Here is a 25,946-nt window from a genome sequence, read left to right on the forward strand (position 1 = left end):
CCCCAAAAAATATATATATTTTTCTCTTTCTCTTTTTTTCCCCCTTTTTCTTCACTCTCCTCCCCCTTCCCTTTCTTTTTTTTTATCCCCCCCTCCCACCTTTTTTATGAATCATCCAACATCTACAGATGATATATTACCACGTGTCATTTATAGTGCCATATTCCACATAAAGTCATTCTACCAGTGTTATTATCTCAAGTGAAACCTCCCATCCTCCCATCCCCCCCCGAAAAATATATAAAATATATATATATATATATATATATATATATATATATATATATATATATATATATATATATAGCAAAAAATAAATTCTCCTCAGCATTCTCTTTGAGATCTCTTAATGATACCTTCATCGATAATTAATTTTTTATAACACCTTGCAAAAAAAAAAGACCCTTCAACATTCTCTTAGAACTCTGTTAGAGATCCCTTCATAACAGTCCTTTTATAACACATTGTAAGAGAAAAGGAAAAGAGAGGAAGACAAAAGGACAGGAAAAAGAAAAAAAAACTTTACCCCCTCGTAAAAAAAGGGAGTTGTTATCTAATATCTAGCCTCTCTGCTAGATATTAGCTGGCGTTTCAAAAAATCGTATTTGTGTCTCATCATTCACCCTTAGTTTACTGGTGTATAAAAGACTATATTTCAGCCCCCTTTCTCTAAGCCTTTTTCGAACATCTGTATAGGCTCTTCTTCGTTCCTGTATTTCTGGAGGATAATCTGGAAAAAACAGCAGCCTCACGTTTTCAAATTGTATGTCCCCCTTTATCCTGGTTGCTGATAGAATTTGATTTCTGTCTCTAAAATTCAGTAGACGCAGCAGAAAGGGTCTCGGAAACTCTCCTGGTTTGGAGATACGAAAAGAGATCCTATGTGCTCTTTCTATTACAACAGTTGGGGATCTTTTTATCAGGCCCAAAGTGTCCGTTAATAATTTTTCTGAAAACTCCACTGGGTTATCCCCTTCTACTCGCTCCGGTAGTCCTAAAATCCGCACGGTGTTCCTTCTTAATCGACTTTCTGTGTCAACTGCCCTTTCGTGGAGTGTCTTAATTTGTTTTTTCATTGTATGCCATTCTCCTTTGTCCGTTTTTTGTTTTTCTTCTATTTTTAAGACCCGGGTTTCCATCGCTGCAGTTCTTTGCTGTACTTTATCAAACTCGTGTCTCATTATATTGACGTCTACTGCTAAGGCATCTATTTTTAATGTAAGAGCATCACTGCTTTTTTTTAATTGCTTCCATTATATCTTTAACAAAGGAGGGTTGCTCTACTTCTTTTTGCATTATGTTTTGAGTTTCCACTGGTTTTCCAGTGACTTGAGGAGGTTTTTCAATTAAAGGTAACTTTGCTGATGTTTTTGCTGCTCATTTTGCTGTTTTTGATAAGGGGGAGGAGCAAGGGGTAACCGTCTGTGTTTTACCCCTAGCCTGGGAGCCATTCAGGCTCTGCTCAGCTTCCTGATTTTAATAGGAATTTTATTAAGGAGTATAATCTATATCTCATATATTAGTTTCACCTTTTGACCACTTCAGCCCTGGATCAATTGGCTGCCTAAAGACCAGAGGACTTTAATTGGCACTTATTTAACTGGTAATTGCGTGGTCAAGCAGTGTTGTACCCAAACAAAATGTGCATCCCTTTTTCCCCACAAATAGAGCTTTCTTTGTATGGTATTTGATTGCCTCTGTGATTTTTATTTTTTGCGATATAAACGGAAAAAGACGGAAAATCTTGAAGAAAAATAATATTTTCTACTGTAGAAAATAAACTCAATTTTAGTCAACAAAATGTATTTAGCCACATGTCTTTGGTAAAAAAAAAATGTCAATAAGCGTATATTTATTGGTTTGCGCAAAAGTTACAAACTAGGGTACATTTTCTGGAATTTACACAGCTTTTAGTTTTTGACTTCCTATCTCATTTCTTGAGGTGCTAAAATGGCAGGGAAGTACAAACAGCCCCCAAATGACCCCATTTTGGAAATTGGACATCCCAAGGAAATTGCTGAGAGGCATTTTGAGCCCATTGAATATTAAATTATAATTTTTTTGCATGTTGTCACTTAATTATATATTGCTCAAACATGCCATGAGTAAATCTGGAATTCCACCCCAAAATACATTCTGCTGTTTCTCCTGAGTACGGGGATACCACATATGTGGGACTTTTTGGGAGCCTAGCCACGTACGGGACCCCGAAAACCAATCACTGCCTTCAGGATTTCTAAGGGCGTAAATTATTGATTTTACTCCTCACTAGGCTAATCTAGGCCAATCTTAGGCCAAGTACATGGATACCAAACGTGCAGCGGCGACAAACTACTTTAAATTTTTAAAAGCCTTTACAGGTTACCACTTTAGATTTACAGAGGAGGTCTACTGCTAAATGGCAGTCATCAGGAACAGTGGAAGTTAAAGCAAGATCTGGAAGACCAAAAAAAATATCAGACAGAACAGCAGGATTGTGAGAAAAGCAATTCAAAACCCACGTTTGACTTCACGATTCCTCCAGAAAGATCTGGCAGACACTGGAGTTGTGGTACACTATTCCACTATAAAGAGATACTTGTACAAATATGATCTTCATGGAAGAGTCATCAGAAGAAAACCTCTTCTACGTCCTCACCACAAAAATCAGCGTTTGAACTTTGCAAATGAACATATAGACAAGCCTGATGCATTTTGGAAACAAGTTCTGTGGACCGATGAGGTTAAAATAGAACTTTTTGGCCGGAATGATGAAAGGTACGTTTGGAGAAGAAAGGGCACAGAATTTAATGAAAAGAACCTCTGTCCAACTATTAAGCCTGGGGGTGGATCAATCATTCTTTGGGGTTGTATTGCAGCCAGTGGCACAGGGAACATTTCACGAGTAGAAGGAAAAATGGATTCAATCAAATTTCAGACACCCCTCAAAATCCACGGGGGATTACATCAAGAGGCGTAGGTGATTGGCATGGCCTTCACATTGTCCTGACTTCAACATAATTGAAAATCTATGGATAGACCTTAAAAGAGCAGTGCGTGACAGACAGCCCAGAAATCTCAAAGAACTGGAAAACTTTTGTAAGGAAGAATGGGCAAAGATACCTCAAACAAGAATTGAAAGACTTGGCTGGCTACAAAAAGCATTTACAAGCTGTGATACTTGCCAAAGGGGGCAGTACAAGACATTAACTCTGCAGGGTGCCCAAACTTTTGCAGACACCATTTTTTTGTTTTCTGTAATTTTGAAAGTGTAAATGATGAAAATAAAAACTTTTTTTGACATATTATAAGAATGTCTAATCTGTAATTTGATGCCTTTTGGAGATTTTTCAATCTTTCCTTGGCTTCATTATGCACATTAATACAAATTTTTACCTGGGTTGCCCAAACTTTCGATCCCCACTGTAGGGATGCAATATCCTTTTAGCTTAACCCGGTATGTTAGAAGGTCTGAGATCATTTACAAAGTCGAGGCAAAGAACAGAAAACTCAGTTTACCAAGCCTCCCCTGCAGGAGTAGCGCTACAACTTGAAACTTAGAAAAAATAAACATAATCACCAAATCACCAAAAAAAAGAATCAATGAACTAGAATGTCTGTGCATGCAAGTGATGTAAAGGAACATACAGTATATGTTTAAAAAAAAAGGATTGGACTGTCATTTATATTCATAGCATCTAGACCAGGGGTCTCCAAACTTTTCAAACAAAGGGCCACTTTATTGTCCCTCAGATTTTAGAAAGGGTCGGATTGTGGCCAGTGGGTGCAAAAAATGTCTCGGGCCCAGCACAAGTAAGAATAAATGTGGCCTCAGGGTTGGTGGTCAGTAGGAGGAGGAGTAGGGCCCCTATCAGTAGGAGTAATAGTATCCCATCATAGATATCAGTAGAAGAAATAGTACCCCCTTGTTGGTGTCAGTGGAAGGAATAGTGCCTCATATCAGTTGGAGGAATAGTGCCCCAAGGGCCGCATAAAAGCTAGCAAAGGGCCACATCTCGGGCCGCAGTTTGGAGACCCCTGATCTAGACAATAAAACAATTAAGCATAAAGGTGAAATGTTAGTATAAAGTTTTATTTTTTTTGTTTTGTTTTGAACTCTAAACTGTGTAATTATCTTTCCTTTGTGTCTCTGTAGTGCCCCCTAGTGGAGATACAGGTTAGTAACAAAACCTCTGTCTTCCGCATGTTCCTATCTTTAAGGGCTTGAGTACAAGTGTGCTATTTGCTTTTAAAATGTATTTGTAAAGTATTTTGGAAGAACTTGCAATGCAATATTTGAATTTTGGATTTTATGGAGTAATGTTCGCTTGCATTTGCTATGGTTGCCAGGCTGTACATCTTGATGAATGCGTCCTGTTTTGTTTGGCAGGTTCTGAACTGCTGTCTTTTAGTTTACAATGTAGAGTTGAGCTTGGGCATCCTCTGAACTCATATCTATTTGAACTCATCTTTAGCCAATCTCTACACTTTTTTTTTTTTTACACCAATGCGCTGCAGGCTCCATTAATCCCACCCCGCAGGTCACATACACAAAAAGGTATGCTGGGTGGCAGCAATGATCTGGTCCACAGCTCATTGGAATAAAAAAAAAGAGCACGAGTTTGGCTAGAAATAAGTTTGAGGACACCCAAACCCATCCCTATTTACAAGTCAATGTGAATGTTAATAAAGGAAACGCAAGAACATATTGAAAGCATGTTGTACTTTAATGGTTATCTGACTGCCCAGTGTACATTAACTCCAATGTTGCTCATACATACATTATTTAAACCCAACCTTTTTTAGATGTAGTTATCTGTTTGAACACTCACATATTCAAATTCAAACCAGATTGAACTTCGCCGGCATGGCCTGCAAAGGCACTTAAAGTGATACTAAAGTCTTGTTTTTTTTTTTGTTTTTTTTTTAAACTAACAAACTACTTACCTGCTCTGTGTAATGGTTTGTAAAGAGAAGCCTCAATTCTCCTTTTCACTGGTCCCTCCTTGGCGTCCTGGCCCCTCACTCCTGTTGAGTGTCCCCACAGCAAGCAGCTTTCTATGGGGCACCCGAGCCGAGTCACAGCTCCCTGTGTCCATTCAAGCACAGAGCCACGGCCCGGACCCACCCTTTCTCTCTCCTCATTGGCTCACTGACTTTGGATGACAGCAGAGAGGGCAAATAGCGTTTCCCTGCTGTCTCAGCCAATGAGGAGAAAGAGTCCCGGACAGGCGACTCTCTTGTGCAACATTGCTGAATCGAGATGGGGCTCAGGTAAGTGTTTGCGGGGGGGGGGGGGCTGCTGCACACAGCAGGTCTTTTATCTTGATGCATAGAATGCATTAAAGCGGAGGTCCACCGACAAGTCGTCCCAAGTCGTGTGGTTGAGAAAATCAATGGAAGTGAATAGAGCCGTCTTAATACACACTACTGAAGTCGCTCTGACTTCAGAAAAGGTTCCTGTACTACTTCAATCTGACTTCTAGGCAACTTGTAGGCAACTTGTACCCATTGATTTCAATGGAAGTCGCCTCAGAAGTCGGATCACTGTCTTAACTAAAGCAACAATACAGGAAGATAACATACATTTCTCAGGCAAACCCCTTCCTCCCCCCTCCCTCCCACAGAGCTGATTGTTGTTTGATTGGCCACTGCAAAGCCTACTGTCCTGGAGGAGACTTTAAGTTGCCTTGTACTGTCCTGGAGGCAACTTGAAGTTGCCTTGTAAGTTGCCTGACGATTCATACTCAAGTCGTGTCCAAGTTAACTCCCAAAGTCGTGCTAGAAGTCGTGAGTAAGTGAGTAACTTGTATAGCGCAACAAATGCGAACTTAATCGCCTCACGTGTTGCCCCTGTGTGAATGGGCTCTTATTAATGCAAAGAAAAAAATGATTGTGACTGTAAAAAGGTTATTAAGAGAATATAAACAAAGTTCAGGTCCATCAGAAGAACCAGTTCATGTCCATAAATTGCTTACACCAAAAATCCCTAGTTTGGGCATTGGAATCCTAAAGAGTAATAAAACACCTCTTCCTGCCTTTAGTGCTGCTCCTCACAAGATTGGGAAAGTCTTCAAATTACATACATACAAATAAACAAAGAAGACGAGGGCACACTTTCTAGTGTTATTTTTTATGTCAAATTTAAATTTAGTTTTAGTCATAGTCTTTTGACTAAAATGGCATTTTATTTTTAGTTGTATTTTAGTCATCTGAATTGTATTAGTTTTTGGTTGTATTTTAGTCTAAAATCTGCAGTACGTTTTAGTCAACTAAAATCATTTTAAATCAAATGGGTTTAGTTAAATTTGTAATGCATTATTTAAGCATTTCTCTAGAATTTCCCAACTCATTATATACTCCTGGAGGAAAAAAAAATAATAATAACACGTTATATATGGTATTAAGGTTTAAATAAACTACAGGAGGTCTGTAATGCGCAGTGAGTGCTCTGGATGGTCTGAAGAGGCCTGTAATGCACACAGTACTCTGAACGGTCTGATGAGGCCTGAAATGTACATAGTGCTCTGGACAAGCAATTGTGGGCTTAACCTTTGTTTTTTGTACAATTCTCCTTTAATGGGGTGTGGCAGGGGGTGTGTTCTATGCCTACATACTTGATAAAAGGCGTCCTTTGTTCCCATTCCAAAAAGTTGGGAGGTATTTGTAATGGACACAGTGCTCTGGACAGTCTAAGGAGGCCTGTAATGTACACAGTGCTCTAGACGGTCTGAGGAGGCCTGTAATGTACACAGTGCTCTATGACGGTTTGAGGAGGCCTGTAATGGTACCTATTTTGCTAGGAGGGGCAACACTCATGAGCTTTATAGGCAAAGCTGCCATTTTCATTCATTGGCCAAATAAATTATTGATTTTCGTCATAGTTTTCGGCAAATTGATGAAAATTCTGAGTAGTTTTTGTTTTGTTTTTGTCACTGGAAACATGCTGCTGAAGAAAATTATGATGAAAATATTTTCATCATTGAAATTAAAGGGGTTGTAAAGGTAATTTTTTCCCCCCCTAAATAGCTTCCTTTACCTTAGTGCAGTCCTCCTTCACTTACCTCATCCTTCGATTTTGCTTTTGAATGTCCTTATTTCTTCTGAGAAATCCTCACTTCCTGTTCTTCTGTAACTACACACCGTAATGCGAGGCTTTCTCCTTGGTGTGGAGAAAGCCTCTTGAGGGGGGAGGGGGGCGAGTAGGAGTGTCAGGACACTCTCTACTTTGCAATTAGAGAAAGGAGCTGTGTGTTAGTGGGCGTCCTGACACTCCAGCTCACCCCCTCAAGAGGCTTTCTCCACACCAGGGAGAAAGCCTTGCATTACTGTGTGGAGTTACAGACAGACGAACAGGAAGTGAGCATTTCTCAGAAGAAATAAGGACATTTAAAATCAAAAGATGAGGTAAGTGAAGGAGGATTGCACTAAGGCAAAAGAAGCTATTTAGGGGGGGGGTGTACTTTTACAACCCCTTTAACACTGCATCTGCCCCCCTCCTGCAACATCACCATATTTGAAGTCCATTACTTATTTCCGCCACCCCTTTAACAGGGGCTAAGATGTAAACATTGAAGGAGCCTGTGCATTGCAACATGATGCACTGATCACAGTTGCAATACTCTTCAGACTTCAATGCAAACATTTAATAAATAACCTTGTTTAATTTTATTAAAATTAGTGCATATATATTCCAAATTTGTACCAATAGGTGTACTATGTTCTTAATTACTTTGTTGCTTCCATTTGCTGTTAAGGGATCTGCAATACACACTGCAAGTTTGTTGTAGCTAAAAAAAATTACCACTGGTAAATAGCCTGATAGCATGTAATGAGTGTACTTCGCCTTTATCAGCACACTTTGGGCTTCAATTACTGTTTCTTTTGTCTTTATTATGTCCTATGTATAAGATAAAGGGGTAACTGTGTGCATGGTGCTTTGTTTCTCTTTTAAGGATCCAAACCAGAATCGCATTGGCCAGTGGTTAAACATAATACCCGATAAAGGCATGATCGATCTTTCCCTTCCACTGGATACAGAGTCACAGCTGGGAACCTATACGATCATTGCTCCCAAAGCTCGCCAAGAGTTCCAAGTGTCAAAAAACGGTGAGGGATTTGTATTTTATATATTGGGCTTCAAATTTTTATAAGGGGAAATGGGACTTTATATGCAACATCTGGGATCGCATATAGATAGATTCATTAATTCGTACATACCATAATATATATTATTTACATCATAAAAATGTTGGCCTATATAAAAAGTAATTTTTGTTACAAAGACACCCTTAATGTTACCTAATAATTGATTTAAGTTTTTGTTAAAAGTACAACTACACATATGCAAGTACAGTATACAAAACCTGTATTGATACATGTTGCTTCTTCAAAACAGGGTCTATTCTGACTCCGATTGTTGACCTCTATGCCTGGCCTCTATGCCTGGCCTGTATAAGCAGATATAATTACTGAGGACAATCCTCATCAGATAGCTTGAACTCACCAATACCATTTCCATCCACAGAGGTGTTTTATTCCGAACATCAGGTTACAGCAGATGACAGGATACAGTAGATGAATAGATTGTGGTATTTATGAGGTCAAAAGATGATATTGTCTGTAGCTTACACTGCAGAATACTGCAGTGTCCTGCTAAATGTGGCCTGTTGGCTGCATCCATGACACAGGAAGTGCAATCTCAGGAAGAAAGGATGGAGCATTACATATAAAGAAAGTGTGTCATAACATCAGGGAAAAGACATGAAAAAACAAGTGCATTACCACAAAAGGTCACTAGATGGCAGCATGTGAACTAAATATAAACGTCCATAGAAAATGAATCAGAGAAACAATGTATATCAATTCTATGCCCCAGTGGGGTGACACAGGGTCTATGTATGGTGCTCAGACTTTATCAATTTTGGCAGTCATAGCAATGAAAAATATTGGTTTAATCCCCAATTATAATGTAGAACATATAACCTAGAGAGAAGATGGACTTTTAAGGTACCCAGCACAATCTTTATTGTAAATTGACATTTCCTTTTATTCATATTGCAGTTAATTTAAAAGGTAAATAAAACGTATATTTCTCAAAATTAATACATTGTCTCATTGTTAAAGAACTTTCCCAATTCATGCCTATCTGTACTGGGTAGTATCTGTATGTCTTGGCAAAAGGGTGGAGGTCTGACTCAACGAATTTCACGAAAAAAAACTACTCTTCTTCAGGAGTATTGAACGACACCAATTCTGCAGGCCAAAGCAGAAGCACAATATATTATAATAATCCAGCATATTCCAAAAACAAAACCAATAAGGTGCTACTATTTACCTCAATCCAAGATTGACAGGTCACGGTACTCAGAGCATAAAGGAGACACCATGGCGTAATACAGCTAATGCCAAGTAAAATTTAATAATATCCGCTTACATTACAAAAATAATCTTTCTGCGTTAGTATACTACTGCGGTAGTATGAAAGTAAAACAAATCGCCTCCTCATAGCACTGTGCGGTGAGGTTTTCCCACTTCTTCACCGTCCCTGGCTGATGAGAAGTCTGCTCTGGTACTGTCCTCTGCTCACTACTCACAGTGGTCTCTGGTAACAAGGTGAATAGTGCCTTAGTGCGACAGCTTCCCCTTCTACCTCCGACCACAGCTGGTTCCCCGTCTGGCTGAACCGCTACTTCTGGTTGGATACAAGCCTGCAGTCCAAAACCTGCGCTGCTCTCCTGCTTCTGGATAGGCCCTCAGACAGCCTAGCATTCAGATGCCCCCCGGGATAGACCTCAGGCTTCCGGCCTAGCAGCCTGGGGCAGCATAACACACGTCCACCCAGACAGCCGTCCAGGTGGCACAGAACCTCGATCATCTAACTCCACCCAAATAAATAGGCTCTCCCAGCAGGCCAAGGGGTTTAAAGAAACACCTACCAATTGACTGGGACACCCCATTCAGTCATAATCTGTCCTTGTCTTATCCAATGTCACCAGCTACCAGGCCACCTGGTAACAGAAGAGAGTGCAGCAATTCCAGAATTAGGGGGAAATCAATTGATCTCCTAACAATTGGCCAAGGCAACTATCGCCTGGCAACTAAATTTGATAGCAACCCTGCCTAAACTTCAGGGTGCTACATCCTCCACCTGCCTAGGAAAACTACGTCTCGGAGTTTGCAGAAAATAATTTGAACCTTCAAGCCTGAGAGTGAATATCCTGGCAAAAACTGGGATGGGTGGGGAAATGGGAAAGGAACAATAATAACAATACATGTGGCGTATCACATGAAGTAAATATACATAACATACACATATACATGTGCAAGTGGCATTTCACACAAGGGTAGATAAATAACAGACCATATATACAATGTTATGTGGGGTGTGCCACCCAAACAGTTAAGGAAAAAAAACAGTAGCCTTTTCTCCTATCTATCTATCTATCTATCTATCTATCTATCTATCTATCTATCTATCTATCTATCTATCTATCTATCTATCTATTATATACAGTAGTAAGAGACATAAAAGTTTAACATTTTTTATCCACTGTGGGAGATAAGCTTGTGGGGATCACCTTTTCTGAAGGGCAGTCCACAAACAGGCACTTTTCTTTAAAATTTGGCGGATGCCAGGTTTATTTCAAGGAGGTTTGCAATTAAAAATAAATAAAACAGTAAATTAAATCCTTGCCGTCCGGCGCTAAACTAAACAACAAAGTCTCCTCTCTATACAGTGCGGGGCTGGTCCCCGTCACCCACAAGAACATGCGGTAAAGTCAGGGCCATTTGAAGGAATTTGGGGGCCCCAAGCAAGAAGCTGGGGACGAGGTGTTGTTGAGAATCAAGTTGAGTTGTGTCTTAGACAGCCTAGGCAGTGTTTTAGGGTCTCTATACCCAGCTAGGACTCGTGCATCTGGTGCACGTTGAACTGGGTATCCGGCAACAATATCTGGCTTGCAATCAGACTTAATCAACGGGATCGGTTTGTTCAATGCAGCTTTAGGAATCCATCTTGCCCAGTTATCCTCCTCAAAGGACTTATCAATGCAAAAGATGGGAGCTGCACTGGCAGACAATTCAACTTTGACACTAGCCGCTGGCAAAGAGACAATGTCATCCTCCTCCAAATCACACAACTACTCATCATCACTGTCAGTCCACTTCCCAGTCCATGATAAAACATCTGAAAAGGGTTCAGAGATGGGATGGGATATCCGAGTTGGATATAGTAGAGCATTCTTCAGCCGGGAGATAGGTGTTTGTGGTGCTGGCTTTATTTGGCACATTTGAATTGCCTCCCTTAATGGCCACAGTTATCACCTCCCCCACTCGGACACTACCATCACACTTTGCAGGCTTTCCTGACTCCGCCATCCAGGGGCGTTGCTAGGTGGCAAAAAAAACAGGGGCTTCAGCCCGAGGTCGAAGACCAGAAGCGGGGGGGGGGGGGGGGTAAGCGACGCAGGCTTTTTTTTTTTTTGGCTGGCCCGTCAGACAGTCATTCCGTGAGGGGATGAGAGGAGAGGAGGGCCGCCTGCCCGAGCGCTGAGTGGGGATGTGGCTCGGCGGCCACGTTGTAATTCCCGCCTTCTGGAGTCTGCAGTGTCTATGATGGACATCACATGTCCCGTGGTCCCGGCATTGGACCAGTGGGATGTCCATCATAGGCGTTGCCCAGGCTCCAGAGCAGGGCCGATCCTAGCGTCCATAGACGATCTAAGGCATCGGATGCGTGGCCAACCCAGAACACTTCCCCCAGATCAGTCCCAAGACCTCATAGCCTCCAGCCTTGTACAGGGCAAGTTTACCCTTGGGTGTATACCACACTCAGGTGTCAGTCAAAGTGCTCTTTGACTCGCTCAGACCAAGGCTAACACCCGGAGGCAGAGCATACATCTTCCAATCCACCATAGTACTTCTCAGGGGTCAAGTCCTGGGGAAAAAAGTGTGGGAACTCCCACCCAAGATCCACTCACCCACCAAAAAAAAAAAAAATGATACGCTCATATGCATAATTACTAAACCGCATGTTTTTTTTTTTCGATCCACTGTACCTTAAAGTAATCCTTTATGTTACTGGCCGCTTTCTGTATATGGATTCATCGGTAGTGTAAGTTCGGTAGAAGCAAGTTCTTTCTAAATCCCGCGATAACTCGTGGCAGACCTCCGCAATGTCTCCTGGGAACAATGACAAAAGCTCCCAGGAGACATTGTGGCATCGAGGAAGTGACGGAATACCCGCACACTACCTGATGAATCCATATATAGGAAGCGGTCAGTAACATAAAGGATTACTAAGGTTCGCCTGCCCCTCACAGTGACTCGAGCTGGGCATCGCCGCTTAGTGAAGGATCGGCTCGGGCGGCTCGGCTGCTCTTGGCTGCTTTAGTCCTGCAAAGGGAACGGAGTTCCTGCTGTGAAAAAAGTGCAGGAACTCCGTTCCCACGCGTTCCCGCAGGACTTGAGCCCTGGTACTTCTCCATCCCACAACCAGGCACACGTGGCAGCACTTCCTTATCCTCCTCTGCAGCTCTACTCTTGGGTGGTAGCTGCTGGTGTGTCCGGTGGCCAGATGTCCGGGGGGGGGGGGGGGGCTGGTGACTCCCAGCGCTTCGTCTTAAACCAAGAGACTCGTGTGCACTAATGACGTCACCTTGTGAGTGTATTGCAGTTATAATGCACCTAAATTGATGCTGCTCTCTGTCCTTTGTGTTCCCAGAGTCCCTTCTAGCTCCACCTTGCCCTCACCCTCCTTCTCGCCCTGACCCAACTCCCTAACCCCCCCCCCCCCACCAAACCACCCCTCCATCTACTCTTCCTAGGCGATATGTATCAGTAATTGGTATCAGCGATTGCTTAAAAAAAAAAAAAAGTATCTGAGCTCGGTGTTAAAAGGATGGCATCGGTGCATCCCTATAATACGGGGACATGCAATTAGCGGACCTCCAGCTGTTGCAAAACTACAAGTCCCATCATGCCTCTGCCTCTGGGTGTCATGCTTGTGTCTGTCAGAGTCTTGCTGTGCCTCATGGGACTTGTAGTTCTGCAACAGCTGGAGGTCCACTAATTGCATATCCCTGCAATATATGAAAAAACAGAGGATATGAAATATTGTATCACTAAATAAAATAAATAAATCAATGAATAAAATATTGTATCAATAGCTGTAAAATATGTTTTATTGGGTGATTTTTTTACAATAAATGGTTTAAAGGAACCGTGTACTGTAATCAGCCCTCAAAATTTCCACTCGCCTACTAGCATTTGGCGAGTGGATTTAAGCTGGGGGCGAGTGATGGCAGGGCTGCATGACCAATCTCCCTCCAATCTGTGCCTACACTTAGAGTCCCGATGAGATTGGCGGCCGAAGAGGAAAGGTGCATGCTCGGGAAAAGTAGTCTGGTGAGCCGCGCACAGGCAGAGCAGTACACAGGTGCTCTACTTACAATTCTCATTAAGCCATGGGACCTAACAGTATGACCTCTCTGAGCCTGCTCCCCTCCCCCGGGCCCCGACCAATGTAGCTGGAGAGCAGAAAGTAATGAGTGAGGTGGAGGATTGCAAAAATTACCACTCCGGTGCAGCGCTCACTGAAAGTTGCCCTGACATGAGAGCCGCAGCCTTCTAGTTTGTGCAGTTTTCTTCTCCTTGTGCTCTATGTAAGTGTCCAACAGTTTAGCCTGAGCACTTTGAACAGACTGGTCTCAATGTGTCCTGTGCGCTGTGCTATGGTGTCAATGGCTGTGCAGTTGTGTGGATCTCAGGGCTGGATTGTACTCCCTCCCGCTGTGCTGCTGCTCCTCTCCTCTCTGCCAGCCTGAATAAAAGGTCTGGTCAGCCCCCAGTGCCCTGTCCCTCTGATCTGCCCCCAGTGCCCTGTCCCTCTGGTCTGCCCCCAGTGCCCTGTCCCTCTGGTCTGCCCCCAGTGCCCTGTCCCATTTTGTTGAAGTTGTTGTTGGTAATATTTAATTTTGTAACTTGATGCTGCATAAAACATTGTCATTCCATGAGATAATCTACGAGGGTGTGTTTACAGGTGCAATTAGGCGCAGGGCAGTGTATGAATTGGGTGGGGCAACTGGTGGCGAGTAACTCTTGAGGCCTGGCTAGTAGCTCAGGACTTGAAATTTTGAGCCCTGCTGTAATAATATACTTTATGGTTGGCCTCTGCTTTCTAAAATGCGGATGCCTGACTCTCATACTGAATTAAGGATTTTAGTACTTTCTGAGTACCAGAGGCTGGGAAGCAGAGAAGTGTATATCCCCCTGGGTGTGTCCAGGAATCCTGGGTATTGTGGCAAAATGAATTAACATGATACTAAACTCTGATTGGATAAAATACTACACAAGTATGTATTATTTACCTTGTAGTGCTCTCAGCAGTCCCCTAAATCTCCAAAGTGCTGTGTTCAGACTTCCTGCTAGAGGGTAACTACATTCATTCTCCATGGTCCCACTGTATGTAGGGATGTAGCCACCCTCTCTTGCTTGTTTTTCAGGAAAAACAGCTTACAGGTCCATTAAGTTGAAAAGAGGAAATATACCGCTCCAGGTTGTTCCACCACTTACTGTCCAGCCACAACACAGGGTGCAGGTCTGGATCATGCCAGAGATACAAATGATAACGATAGATGACCGCACATCTTGGAGCATTTCTAGTAAAAACATCTTCTTTATTTCTAACAGTTAAAAATGGGACATCAGGACCCACAAACAGCAAGGTTGACGTGTTTTATGTCTCACTGGCGTTTTATCATAACCATTAAAGAGGAACTGTAGTTTTATTTTATAGACTGTACTTGCCAAATATGATGCAGAAATCTCCCTCCACTAAGTCTGGCTGCGTCTATTTTAACTGTGGGCAGCTGAAGCTGCTGCCTTTTTACTTCCTGGATTTACACAGACACCCCTCGGCACACCTTCAGCCCTGCAGCTTTCATTGGCCCTCTTATGACTTACCCCCCCCCCCCTTCCTGGCAAACTCTCACAACTGTGCATGATGTCAAAAGCCTAAGTTAATGACCAGACAAGAAACAGGAAGAGGGCTTCATAACATATTAAGTGGCAGAAAAAGAAAATACTATCCAAAGTTAAAACAGTAAGGGCAAAGGATTTAATAGATGGAAATATGAAAAAATTACTGAAGGTCCGCATTAAGCATCAATGAGACATGAAACATGTCAACCTTGCTGTCTCTGCGTGCTGATGTTGTGGATATACTGTATATGGATTATTTTTGGAGAATAAGGATATAGTTTTGTTTCACTTTTAAGGGGCCTGCATCCACTGCTGCAACAGGTGTGTAAAGAGGGACTCTACTACAGAATCACATGTTGTAATGTTGAGAGATCATAGGTTAAAAATAGTTTTATCCATCATGTTTAATCTCAGCATTTCTTTCACATTGGTTTTGTTTTCTCTTTCTGCATGGTTCCATTGTCAGAGATGCCAACATTTGAAGTTCTTGCTATGCTTCCTGCGGTAGTCACTGTCCTAATGAAGTCCCTTTCTTTTAAAGTATGTGGAAGGTAAATCTCAATTTTTGTTCTTAATTTTTTAAATTTGCACTAGAGGTACACTTGTAAAGTAAAATATATGCAAGGGATGCATTACACATCATGGGTAGGGCAGCAAATTAAGAAATACATATTACGTTGACATTAAAGAGATAGATAATGGCATTAGCAAGAACCTGGATGAATTTCTATTGTTGAGAATTGAAAGTCTGGAATGATAACGTTGCTGGATCAAACTTGGCACAGTATCTACCTCCAAGGCCATGGGTTCAAGTTGCCCTGTTTTTAAATCTTAGCAGTGCAGGCAGATATAAAAACACTTTTTTTAGTTCAGTTATGTATTTGTTAAAAACTATCATTACGGGACATGTATTTTTATGTAGCACTACCCCCTCAGGAGCTGCTGGTTTAGATTTTGGGTGGCACGTTACCTCTATTCTCGCTGTCCAGGGTGAAAGTAGAGTCCAAAGAATTTCAATGTCCACACGCAATGTACCTCTTTCTCTTTGGGTTTATTTTGTAGAACTTTAGTAGAAAAGAGGAGTGAGGGTGGAAGGGTAGGTAGGTTCAGGTGCACAGTCACAAAGTAAGGAAACACTCCTGTTTCCAGCAAACAGTTCTCATCATCACTCTAGCCAGAGTGGGTATTGCTCACCCGGATTGGTCCCTCTCACTGGTCTAGCAGCCGGGATGGCGCACAAAATAAAGTAGTCTCTGCCACAGACCTACCTTTCTCGTGAGATATTTTGGTCCGGAATCCTCTGCCACAGGATTCAGCACCCGGATCTCTTTAGCCTCTCAGTGTACGGTGCATCCTTCGATGAAGCTTCCAGGCCTTCTCCTAAGGTACCAGCCTCTTGCATGGTCCTTACCAGGATAGGTCCTCCCCTGGTCTCCTTCATCAAGTGGCTTCCTCCCGCAGGGCGGACAGCACAGGATCACCTCTGCGATACAGGCCCCAGTCAGACAACTGAGCCCAACAGACGAAGCCGCAGCCCCGGGCCAACGCGGTCCCCGAGCTAGGATTCACAACACGCACCCCTGGCCAGACAGGCCACGAGGCGCGAACGAACTCCGCACCAATGGCGTCTGTCCCTTAAGTACCCCTCCCCAGCATGCACAGCGGGGTAACCACTCCCACTGATTCGTTGCTGAGGGGGACACTCAATGCACCATGACCTTACTGCTGCCACCCTTGGCCTGGGGTGGTAATAACACCCCCAGGCGATCAATGGTGGATCACTCCCAGCACAGCCATGGCTGGAATAGAGGCTAAATTGCCCTTAAAGTGGAGGTTCACCCTAAAAACAAGTATATACCATTCAATCCAGCATACTGCCGACATGTACAGTATGCTGTTTTTTGTTTTTTTTTTCGGTTTACATACCGTAGTATAGGTATTTTCCCCCCGGCTTCCGGGTAGTGAATCCCGCGGGACTGGGCGTTCCTATTCAGAGACTAAGTGATTGACGTATGACAAAAGCTTCACCCCCGGCGCATAATGTGCGTCACAAGTTTCCGAAAGAAGCCGAACGTCGAGTCGGCTCTATACGGCGCTATACGGCTTTTTTCGGAAACTGGTGATGCGCCTTTTGCGCCGGGGGTGAAGCTTTTGTCATACGTCAATCACTTAGGCTCTGAATAGGAACGCCCACTCCCGCGGGATTCACTACCCGGAAGCCGGGGGGAAAATACCTATACTACGGTATGTAAACCGGAAAAAAAAAAAAACAGCATACTGTACATGTCGGCAGTATGCTGGATTGAATGGTATATACTTGTTTTTAGGGTGAACCTCCACTTTAATCACTCTGGTCTGAGCCAAATAACAGCTCAGACCCCCATTAAATTTGAGGCAGCGCCTGTTCATCAGGAGCAGGGCTCTACATTTATATAGAATTGGAATACATATTCTTGTACTCTAGCACTAATCTGGGCAGAGGGATGAGCAGAACTCTGAGCCAGTCAAAGCTGTATTACTAGTCTAACCCAACAGTTTGAATAGGAGGAAAGATGACCATCAGTGTATTGCCTTTCTTTCATTCTCCCGTCACAATAGGGGAGCAAGTTGGTAACCAATTTGTGTTGCATAGGTATAGTTAAGAAAAATTGGGTCACTGGCCTAGCACAGCGGTCTGACAAAGCTTCCTGTCTCTACCTACAATACTTTTTGTCACAGACCTGGAACAAACATGCAGATTAGAAAATCAGCGTGAAGTCTAAACTCCTGATTTGCAGGCTTCCTATAGGTCAGGGGTCACCAAGCTGTGGCCCTTTGCTAGTCTTTACCTGGCCCTTGGGGTACTATTCGTCCCAATGACACCAACAATGGGACACTATTTCTTCCACTGATACCAATGAATGGGATAATATTCCTCCTACTAATAAGAGCACTACTCCTCCTACTGACTACCAACCCTGAGGTCATATTTATTCTCACTGATGCTGGGCCCGGGACATTTTCTACCCCATGCTGGCCACAATCCATCCCCCCTAAATTTGAAGGATAATCTGGCCCATTGTTTGAGAACCCTGCTCTAGGTTAATAACCCAGCATTCTGAAGGTATTGGATCAAAATGATAGTCGGACAACTGGTATTTTTATGAGCAGAGGCCTCCATTTTTCTCAGCACAGGTTTCCTTTAAAAATATCAATTCTGGAATGCATGGTCATCTGTTGCCCAAGATTAAGATGACAAATTGCACTATCCCCAGGTGCAGCTAGGGTTAATAGCCATAGCCACTGTTACAAATCATAGGGCCCCATACAGCCCTCTTGACAGGGCCCCCCCAACCACGCCTACACCCCATCTACCTGACCCCCGGTAAGCAAGTACTAGTGAGGGTGTGGTCTAGCAAAATACATTTATTCATTTAGGCAGAGATGAACAATAAAGCTGCCCCGCCCCTTTGTTTATCTGATGGGGCCTGGGTCCAGTACAACAGAACTGGTTGTACTGCCTTATCAGCGGCCCTGCTAATAGCACAATGCAAATCACGCCATGCTGAAATGTTTGTATGTTTATGGCAAGTGCTGAATAAGTGCAAATAGTTGTGGTAGCAAACTAATATCGGTGTACAAATATGGGAATAACATTGGCGAATGAAAAAATGTCCCTGCATTGTTAAGTGTTACTTGAAGGAAAAATGTCCCACATAGGTGGTGGCACTGGAAGAAAAAATGTCCCTGCAACAGGGGTGTCCGTGGAATGAAAAAATTTCCATGCATCAATGGTGTTACTGGTAGAAGAAAATGTCTGTCTCATGAGGTCACTGAGGTCACCTGCGTCGGTTGTGTCACTGAAAGAAAAAAATGTCCCTGCATCTGTTGTGTCATTGGATTGAAAAAAAAATGCCTCTTCATCAGTAGTGTCACTAGAAGGAAAAATGTCCTAGCATCAGCCATGTTTGTCACTGGAAAGAAAAATGTCCCTGCTTCGGTGGTGTCACTGGAAGTAAAAACCGCCCCTGCATCCATGGTGTCACTTGAAGGAAAAATGGTGCTGCATCTGTGTCAGTGGAGAAGAAATTGCCCTGCATTGGTGGTGTCAGATTTCTTTGGCACCTATGTACAGTAAGTGGGATGAAGGAGTGTAGGGTATCTGGGAGGTGGACTCTGTGTTATGCATGGAACTAAAAGGTTGTGAGGAGTGCTGAAGCCTCCTCTTTCTAAAGCAAGAAGAAGAAAAGGGGCTTCTGGGGGGCTCCTTAACCCTGCCTTCTTATATCAATATTGCGCCTGGGGCGCATGTCCCTTCCACCCTCTCCCCCTTGTCCCTGCCCTGCAGCATGATGGAGCTGTACGATAGCTTGCTTGTTTGTCCATGGACTGGAGCAAGATTTGTATTAGGTTTAAATTAGATTAGTTACAAATCACAAACACATTTTTTTCTTATTGGCTGCTCATCATTATCTTCACATTATAGATTCACTTTTGGAAAGCCTGTTCAGGGGGAAATCAAAGCTAAGCTGTGCCGAAGATCATTCTGCTATTACTGGATTGCGATGAAGAACCAGTGCCCCCAGGATATATGCAATGAGTACCAAGGACGGGTATGGAACAAGGATTAATGAACAACACCAACACCTACACCCCACAAGCTGACATATTCACCATAGTTTAAAAAAAAAAATAATTGTCTGATATGGATGATGGAGTAATATGTGATATTTTTATCTTCTACAACTGACAGACTGATAAAAGTGGCTGCTTTGAAATGGAAGAGCAGACAGAAGCATACAACCTTAATTCCTACCACTACCTCATGAAGTTCGATGCTGAAGCCTCCCTTATAGAAGATGGGACAGGTAATTGTTATAATTGAACTGACACTTAGAGCACAGAAAATACTCCCGACTTCACCAAGTGATGTAATGCCATTTTATTCCAAACTCCAAGCCACCCAACTGGTGGGTGTGGTCAGGCCTGTCGCTACAAGGCAGGCCAACCAAGCAATTGCTTGGGGCCCCAAACTGGCCTGGGGCCCCAAAAAGGGCCCCTGCCGTGCTCCCAATATGCTGCAGCCACCTGAGCACTCTATAGAGAGCCTGCAGCACTGCTGCCTTGAGTTGTCACTTCCCCTTTTCTGTAGCGTGGCCAAACTCCTCTTCTATCCTCCTGTCAGTCTGGACTCTGGCTTGAATTCCGTTTCCTGTTCCTGGCCGGACTGACAGGAAGTGTACACTGAGTGCTCACTTCCTTTCAGTCCGGCCGGGAACAGGAAACTGAATCTCCTGCCACACGGTATGGACCCCGTAGGGGGCGTAAAAAGTACATAGGGAGGTAGGGGGGAGTAAAAAGAACATGGGGAGGCTTTGCGTGCGTGTGGGGGGGGGGGGGGTTGGTGGTGCCTCCATGTCCATTTTGCTTGGGGCCCCCAAATTCCTTCAAACGGCCCTGGTTGTGGTGGGAGAGTTCTAACTATCAATACTAGAAGTGGAATACGTATATGGAACTGGTATCTGCATTATGATGCACAAGTACACCCATCTTTTAATATGATGACGATTTTTTGTTTAGGTGCAAGTGTATAAGATTTCGAAAAATTATAAGCTGTCTGTATCCCCACTGGGAGATTTCAACTTGACAAATGTCAGATACTACACAAAACAGGAAGGAAGGGGAAATCCCCACCCATCTGGGGCATTGGCAACATTAAAAACACAATCACTAGTACTGAGAAGAAGGTAGAATTTTATTGTGGTTGGTATACTCATAAAAGAGATTTAGAATAGAAAGGAAAAACCCCCGTTTTAGGAACACAAACTATTTAGAACCCGACAGAAAAATTCCCCAATAGGGACACAGAAGATCTAACCCTTCCTCACTCCATCCAAAAACAAGCTATTCAGCTCTCAGTGTATGATGGAGCATGACTAAAATGAGTCCAAATGTAGATGAGAGATCGGCTCTGAGGAAATGTAGGAAAGATAATTGTTGGAGGAGGACAAAAATTGACTTTATAGGCACCAATTATAAAAATATGAATACGTTTATTGATGCAATTCCCATAGGGGTTATTGGACCAACATTACAATAAATGCATATAAAAAAATTAAAACAAGAGGATTAACACAGAAACAACTGTATTATACAGCAAAAGGTCAGAATTATCCAATAATGATCCAGAAGAGGCATCAAATAAAATATCAGAAGAGATATGATGACTAGCATACATAGTAGATCACAACCAAGCTCAACATGTTTCGCAGAGACTGCTTCTTCGGGAGCTAATAATATTTCATCCAGGGTACTGGATAGAATTTTAGAAAACCATAGGTCTTCACTGACAGAAAAATAATTGTAGTAGTAGATAAGGTATACTCAGAACTTCTCGAAGTGTCTTGTTGGTATTGGAGATGAAGGTGCGTCTAGTTATCAGCCAGGAGGGGAAAACACCTTGGCCCGATGAATTAATATATGAGGATGGTGGAGGAACCAAAACCATAGGAGGGACGATTGTCCCACGCGATTTAGATAATACTTCTAAAATTAATGGGGGCCAAAGGACACCTTACTGGCTGTATCATAGATGAATATCAACAAGAACATTTTCAAACCGAGAGTCTGGTGGTCGTCAGGGGATGTCTGTGTTGTCTGAGGAAATGTAGATAATTAGACACAGTAACCGGCAGCTCCTCTAAAAGGTTCAAGGAATCCCATGCGGACATGCAAAAAATGGAAAGGGCACCAAATTAGCGTGTATAAAAACAGCATTATTTTTTCAAAAACACACTTGCATGTAAAACTCTGATCCCATGTTCCAGTGGAGAGTGCAAAGCATGCAGAAATACAGCTGCAGTTGTCAGGTGGACTGGACAATGGCTTGAGAGCACCTCCTGGTGCCCTTTGCATTTTTTGCAAAAAGTTTTAAGCTGTAGATTTTTGTATTTTCCCTTACAAGTCAAGCAAATTAGAAAAGTCCAGTCCTAGCCTCCCCCTTTCACTATCAAGGCTTTATAAACTTGCTTGTGGGCATCTGCTTAGTTTTATAGGGTTTGGAGATACACCATACTTGTTCCTTGACAACTTCCATCTCATAATATTCCTTATAGACTTACTCTCAGCTAGTTACACAGAACGATGAATACTCTACATAGGCTCTTTGTTCTCATTACAGGAATTCAATCCAATGCTACCAGCAGCTGCAAAGTTTCAGCTATGATTACCAAAGTGACCTTTGAAGAAACCGAAGCATCAAATTATTACTACAAAGCAGGCCTGAGATACAAGGGAAAGGTAAAAACTGACAGCTGGTTACCTGATGAATCAAACGTGGACTTCAACTTTTTATTTGGAATTCCACTTAGTATTCTAAACAGACCTCTGTTTTGATCTCTGTTCTAGTTAAAGCTAGTCGGTGCTGATGGATCACCAATGAAATCTCAGGCATTGTATGTAACAGAGAAATATGACACAGAGATAAAGGAACATGTGTATATGACAGATGAGAAGGGGGAAGTGTGTTTTTCATTGGATACCAAGCCATGGAATGGACATCCAGTATATCTGACAGTGAGTATGACTTTTCCCCCTCTTTTAACTGCATCGCACTATAAGACAAGAACAGTGGGAAGGGCCATATTACATGAAAAGGTAACCCAAATGTATCCTGACTCTGTCTCCAACTTACTGTGCCCCATCTTAATTGCCCCACTATAATTATGAAGAATATACTGACGCAAAGGTTGGAAGTATACTGGCCGTTTTTGGCCCCTTAATTTAAATTAACAACTATGTAAATAATATTACAAACAGGGCCGGCGCTAGCGCAAGGCAACATGGGCACTTGACTTATGGCGCCAGGGAACAGGGCGGAAAATTGACAGTGTCAATGTGTTAGTGTCTTTCTCGTCTCTGTGAGTCCCAGGATTACACACAGCAAGCATTACCTGCTGTGTATATTGGAGCTTAGTGTGTTAACTTTGGCCGCGCTGTGAGAAAAGTCCTGCCCTCCTCCTAGATCAGCTCGTGTGATAGGCAGAACAATGCGTCTATCACACAAGCTGATCTAGGAGGAGGGCGGGACTTCTCACAGCGCGGCCAAAGTTTTCACACTAAGCTCCGATACACACAGTGGGAGATGCCTGCTGTGTGTGAAGTGTAGAGGTGGAGGGAGGGGAGAGCTGCAGTCACACTGGCAGTGTGTGTGATAAGTTCTCTCTCATGTCATGCTGCCCCGGCGGCCCCTCTTCTCTTTTTGTCCATCCCCTTTTGCTTGTGACATCATCTGGGATGGACGAGAAGAGAGGAGAGGCCGCCGGGGCAGCGTGACATGAGAGAAAACTTCTAACAGATGCTTTCTGCATACTGGTTTCCTGGTAAACGCTGTACCCCAATATGCTCCGATGTGCTCCAATATGCCCCGTGCCCTCATGTCCCGTGCCCCAGTCTGCTGTGCCTCAATGTCGTGTGTCCTGATGTGCTGTGACCTGTGCCCTGATGTGCCCTTTACCCTGATGTGCTGTACCCTGATGTTCACTGTGCCCTTATGTGGCCTGATCTGTTGTGCCCTGTGCGTGCGTGCGTGCGTGCGTGCACCTTCGCCTGAGTTGGCAAAAATCCTTGCACCGGCCCCGATTACAAACCAAAACATAACCTTTTGGTTGCCGATCCTTGGAGGCACTAATTATCACAAAATATTTCCTTGTATCTGCTTAAAGTATTTCCATGGTCCCTGCCGCACTGCAGCAGCTCGGGGACAAACCACATTCAACAGATACACCATTGTAACTACCAGTTAATCCACCATAACTGGCATTCCACCGGGGACCCATACCATAAATGTGTTCCAATCATCTAATTACAGCAGGTTATTTAAAAAATGCCTCCAAAGACCCAACTGCACACACCTTGTAAGAGTAAAAAACAAACAAATACAACCAACCAAAAATCACACTCATACCATGTACTGTACTGTATTTTCCGGCGTATAAGACGACCCTTTGTACTTCTAAAGTCGGGGGCCGTCTTATACGCCGGTACCTGTATGCTCGGCGGGTGTCCATTGTTCAAAAGCCGTGCCTCCTCCTGGTGCTGTTCCGTGATAGGCAGAACACTGTTTCCCAGCAGCGCCTCTGTTCAGTGTTCCGCCTATAATGGCTGTCTTCTCATATTCGGCCTCGGACAAGAGGACATCCGTGATGGGCGGAACACTGAACACAGGCACTGCTGGGAAACTGAGTGTTCCGCCTATCACGGAACAGCTCGAGGAGGAGGCGCGGATTTTAAACAATGGACACCCGCAATCTGACTGAGACTGCATGTCAGGGATAAGGTAAGGGATCGTCCAGGTGAGGCATGTAATGGCACGCGAACAGTGAGGCATGTAATGGCACGCGAACAGTGAGGCATGTAACGGCACGCGAACAGTGAGGCATGTAACGGCACGCGAACAGTGAGGCATGTAACGGCACGCGAACAGTGAGGCATGTAACGGCACGCGAACAGTGAGGCATGTAACGGCACGCGAACAGTGAGGCATGTAACGGCACGCGAACAGTGAGGCATGTAACGGCACGCGAACAGTGAGGCATGTAACGGCACGCGAACAGTGAGGCATGTAACGGCACGGGAACAGTGAGGCATGTAACGGCACGGGAACAGTGAGGCATGTTACGGCACGGGAACAGTGAGGCATGTAATGGCACAGTGAAGCAAGGGGGTCGTCTTATAAGGTGAGTATATCCCAAAACCAAGATTTTAGCTGGAAAATTAGGGGGTTGTCTTATACGCCGGCAAATACGGTACTGAAATCAGTAATGTGTACTGAGCATAGGCATCTGCTTGCTGTGTCTGTTATAACAGAGGCTGTTAGACTGTGTAGGTGATATCAAACAGCATTGTCCTTAACTATAATATGGGCTATGCCCGCTCACCACATCCAGATCTCAGATAGGTTAGATGACAGTAAAGATGATGAGAAGACTCCAGCCAGAACTCTTTCTCTCTCTCTATGTGTCTTTACTCTGGATAATGACATACGCCATGCCACATTGCAGCTCACTGGATCCTGAATTGCAGGCGCCTCTGGATGACCTGGAACACCGGCTGGTCCACTGCACTGTAGAAGCGATGCTGTCTGCAGAGATCCTTCTGGGTGTAACTATCCAGCTCCCTGCTGTGTAGGCCACAAATCATCAGCAAACTGTCACACAGACCTCCTGCTGGCAATGTCAAAATGGCGTCCAGAGAGACTGATCTAGGCTGCACCAGCCCCTTTTATATCTTCTCCCAGCTGTATGTTTGGTTCATTCAACATTTTGTTCCTTGTAGAGCAGATCAGTCCTGCTGGCACAGTCAGTTCGGCATTCTGAACTACATGTCCCATGATGCTTTGCTCTATATCCTCAAACAGGAAGAAAGGAAATTCATGTGGAGTCCAGCACACACTGGTGGGAGCCAACCCCACATTAACAACACAGAACATGTCTCTAACTTATAAGCATTATAGCTGAACTTGGCTACAAATATTTCTCTAAAGAATTGAATTTTGGGTGTACAGAGTCTAATTCAGAAATGTGTTACTTCTTAGGCTTCATATCAGAAGAAAAAGCCAAAGAGGGTCTTTGGAATTCTCAATCCTTACAGTGTTGATGCACATCTGACCCTGAATTCATTTAACTCTGCCACCAACAGCTTCATAAAGGTTCAACCATCAGACCATGTCCTAATATGTGGCCAGAAAAATACAATAGAGATTGACTACCTCATCAGAACCAGTGAGATGATGACCCAAGATGATACTTTGGATTTCCATTATGTGGTATATTATTTTCTTAATGTTCACACCATGGTATTGGCATACTGAAAATACTGAGGGCCACTTCACCTGAAAGTGATTTTTTTATATGTAGGTAGAACCAATCCAGCTCCTGGCTTCCTAAAAATTATGGATGCTCGAATAGCAAGGTTTCTCTGCCATAATTCCTAATCTTGCTGCTGTC

The 25,946-nt window shown here is 43.4% G+C and overlaps 1 protein-coding gene across 1 annotated transcript in view; it reads left to right on the forward strand.

Annotated features, from left to right (window-relative positions):
• Positions 1-25,946, forward strand: part of LOC120946925 (alpha-2-macroglobulin-like protein 1) — a 94,302-nt gene that overhangs the window by 14,104 nt on the left and 54,252 nt on the right. Inside the window, exons 5-12 of the mRNA XM_040361750.1 lie at positions 4,136-4,156; positions 7,935-8,088; positions 15,428-15,512; positions 19,427-19,553; positions 19,694-19,808; positions 22,121-22,239; positions 22,348-22,515; positions 25,535-25,765. Coding sequence (XP_040217684.1) covers positions 4,136-4,156; positions 7,935-8,088; positions 15,428-15,512; positions 19,427-19,553; positions 19,694-19,808; positions 22,121-22,239; positions 22,348-22,515; positions 25,535-25,765 — 1,020 coding nt within the window. The remainder of the gene's footprint in view (positions 1-4,135; positions 4,157-7,934; positions 8,089-15,427; positions 15,513-19,426; positions 19,554-19,693; positions 19,809-22,120; positions 22,240-22,347; positions 22,516-25,534; positions 25,766-25,946) is intronic.

This window comes from Rana temporaria, chromosome 8 (genome assembly GCF_905171775.1).
Source record: "Rana temporaria chromosome 8, aRanTem1.1, whole genome shotgun sequence".
NCBI classification, from domain to species: Eukaryota; Metazoa; Chordata; class Amphibia; order Anura; family Ranidae; genus Rana; species Rana temporaria.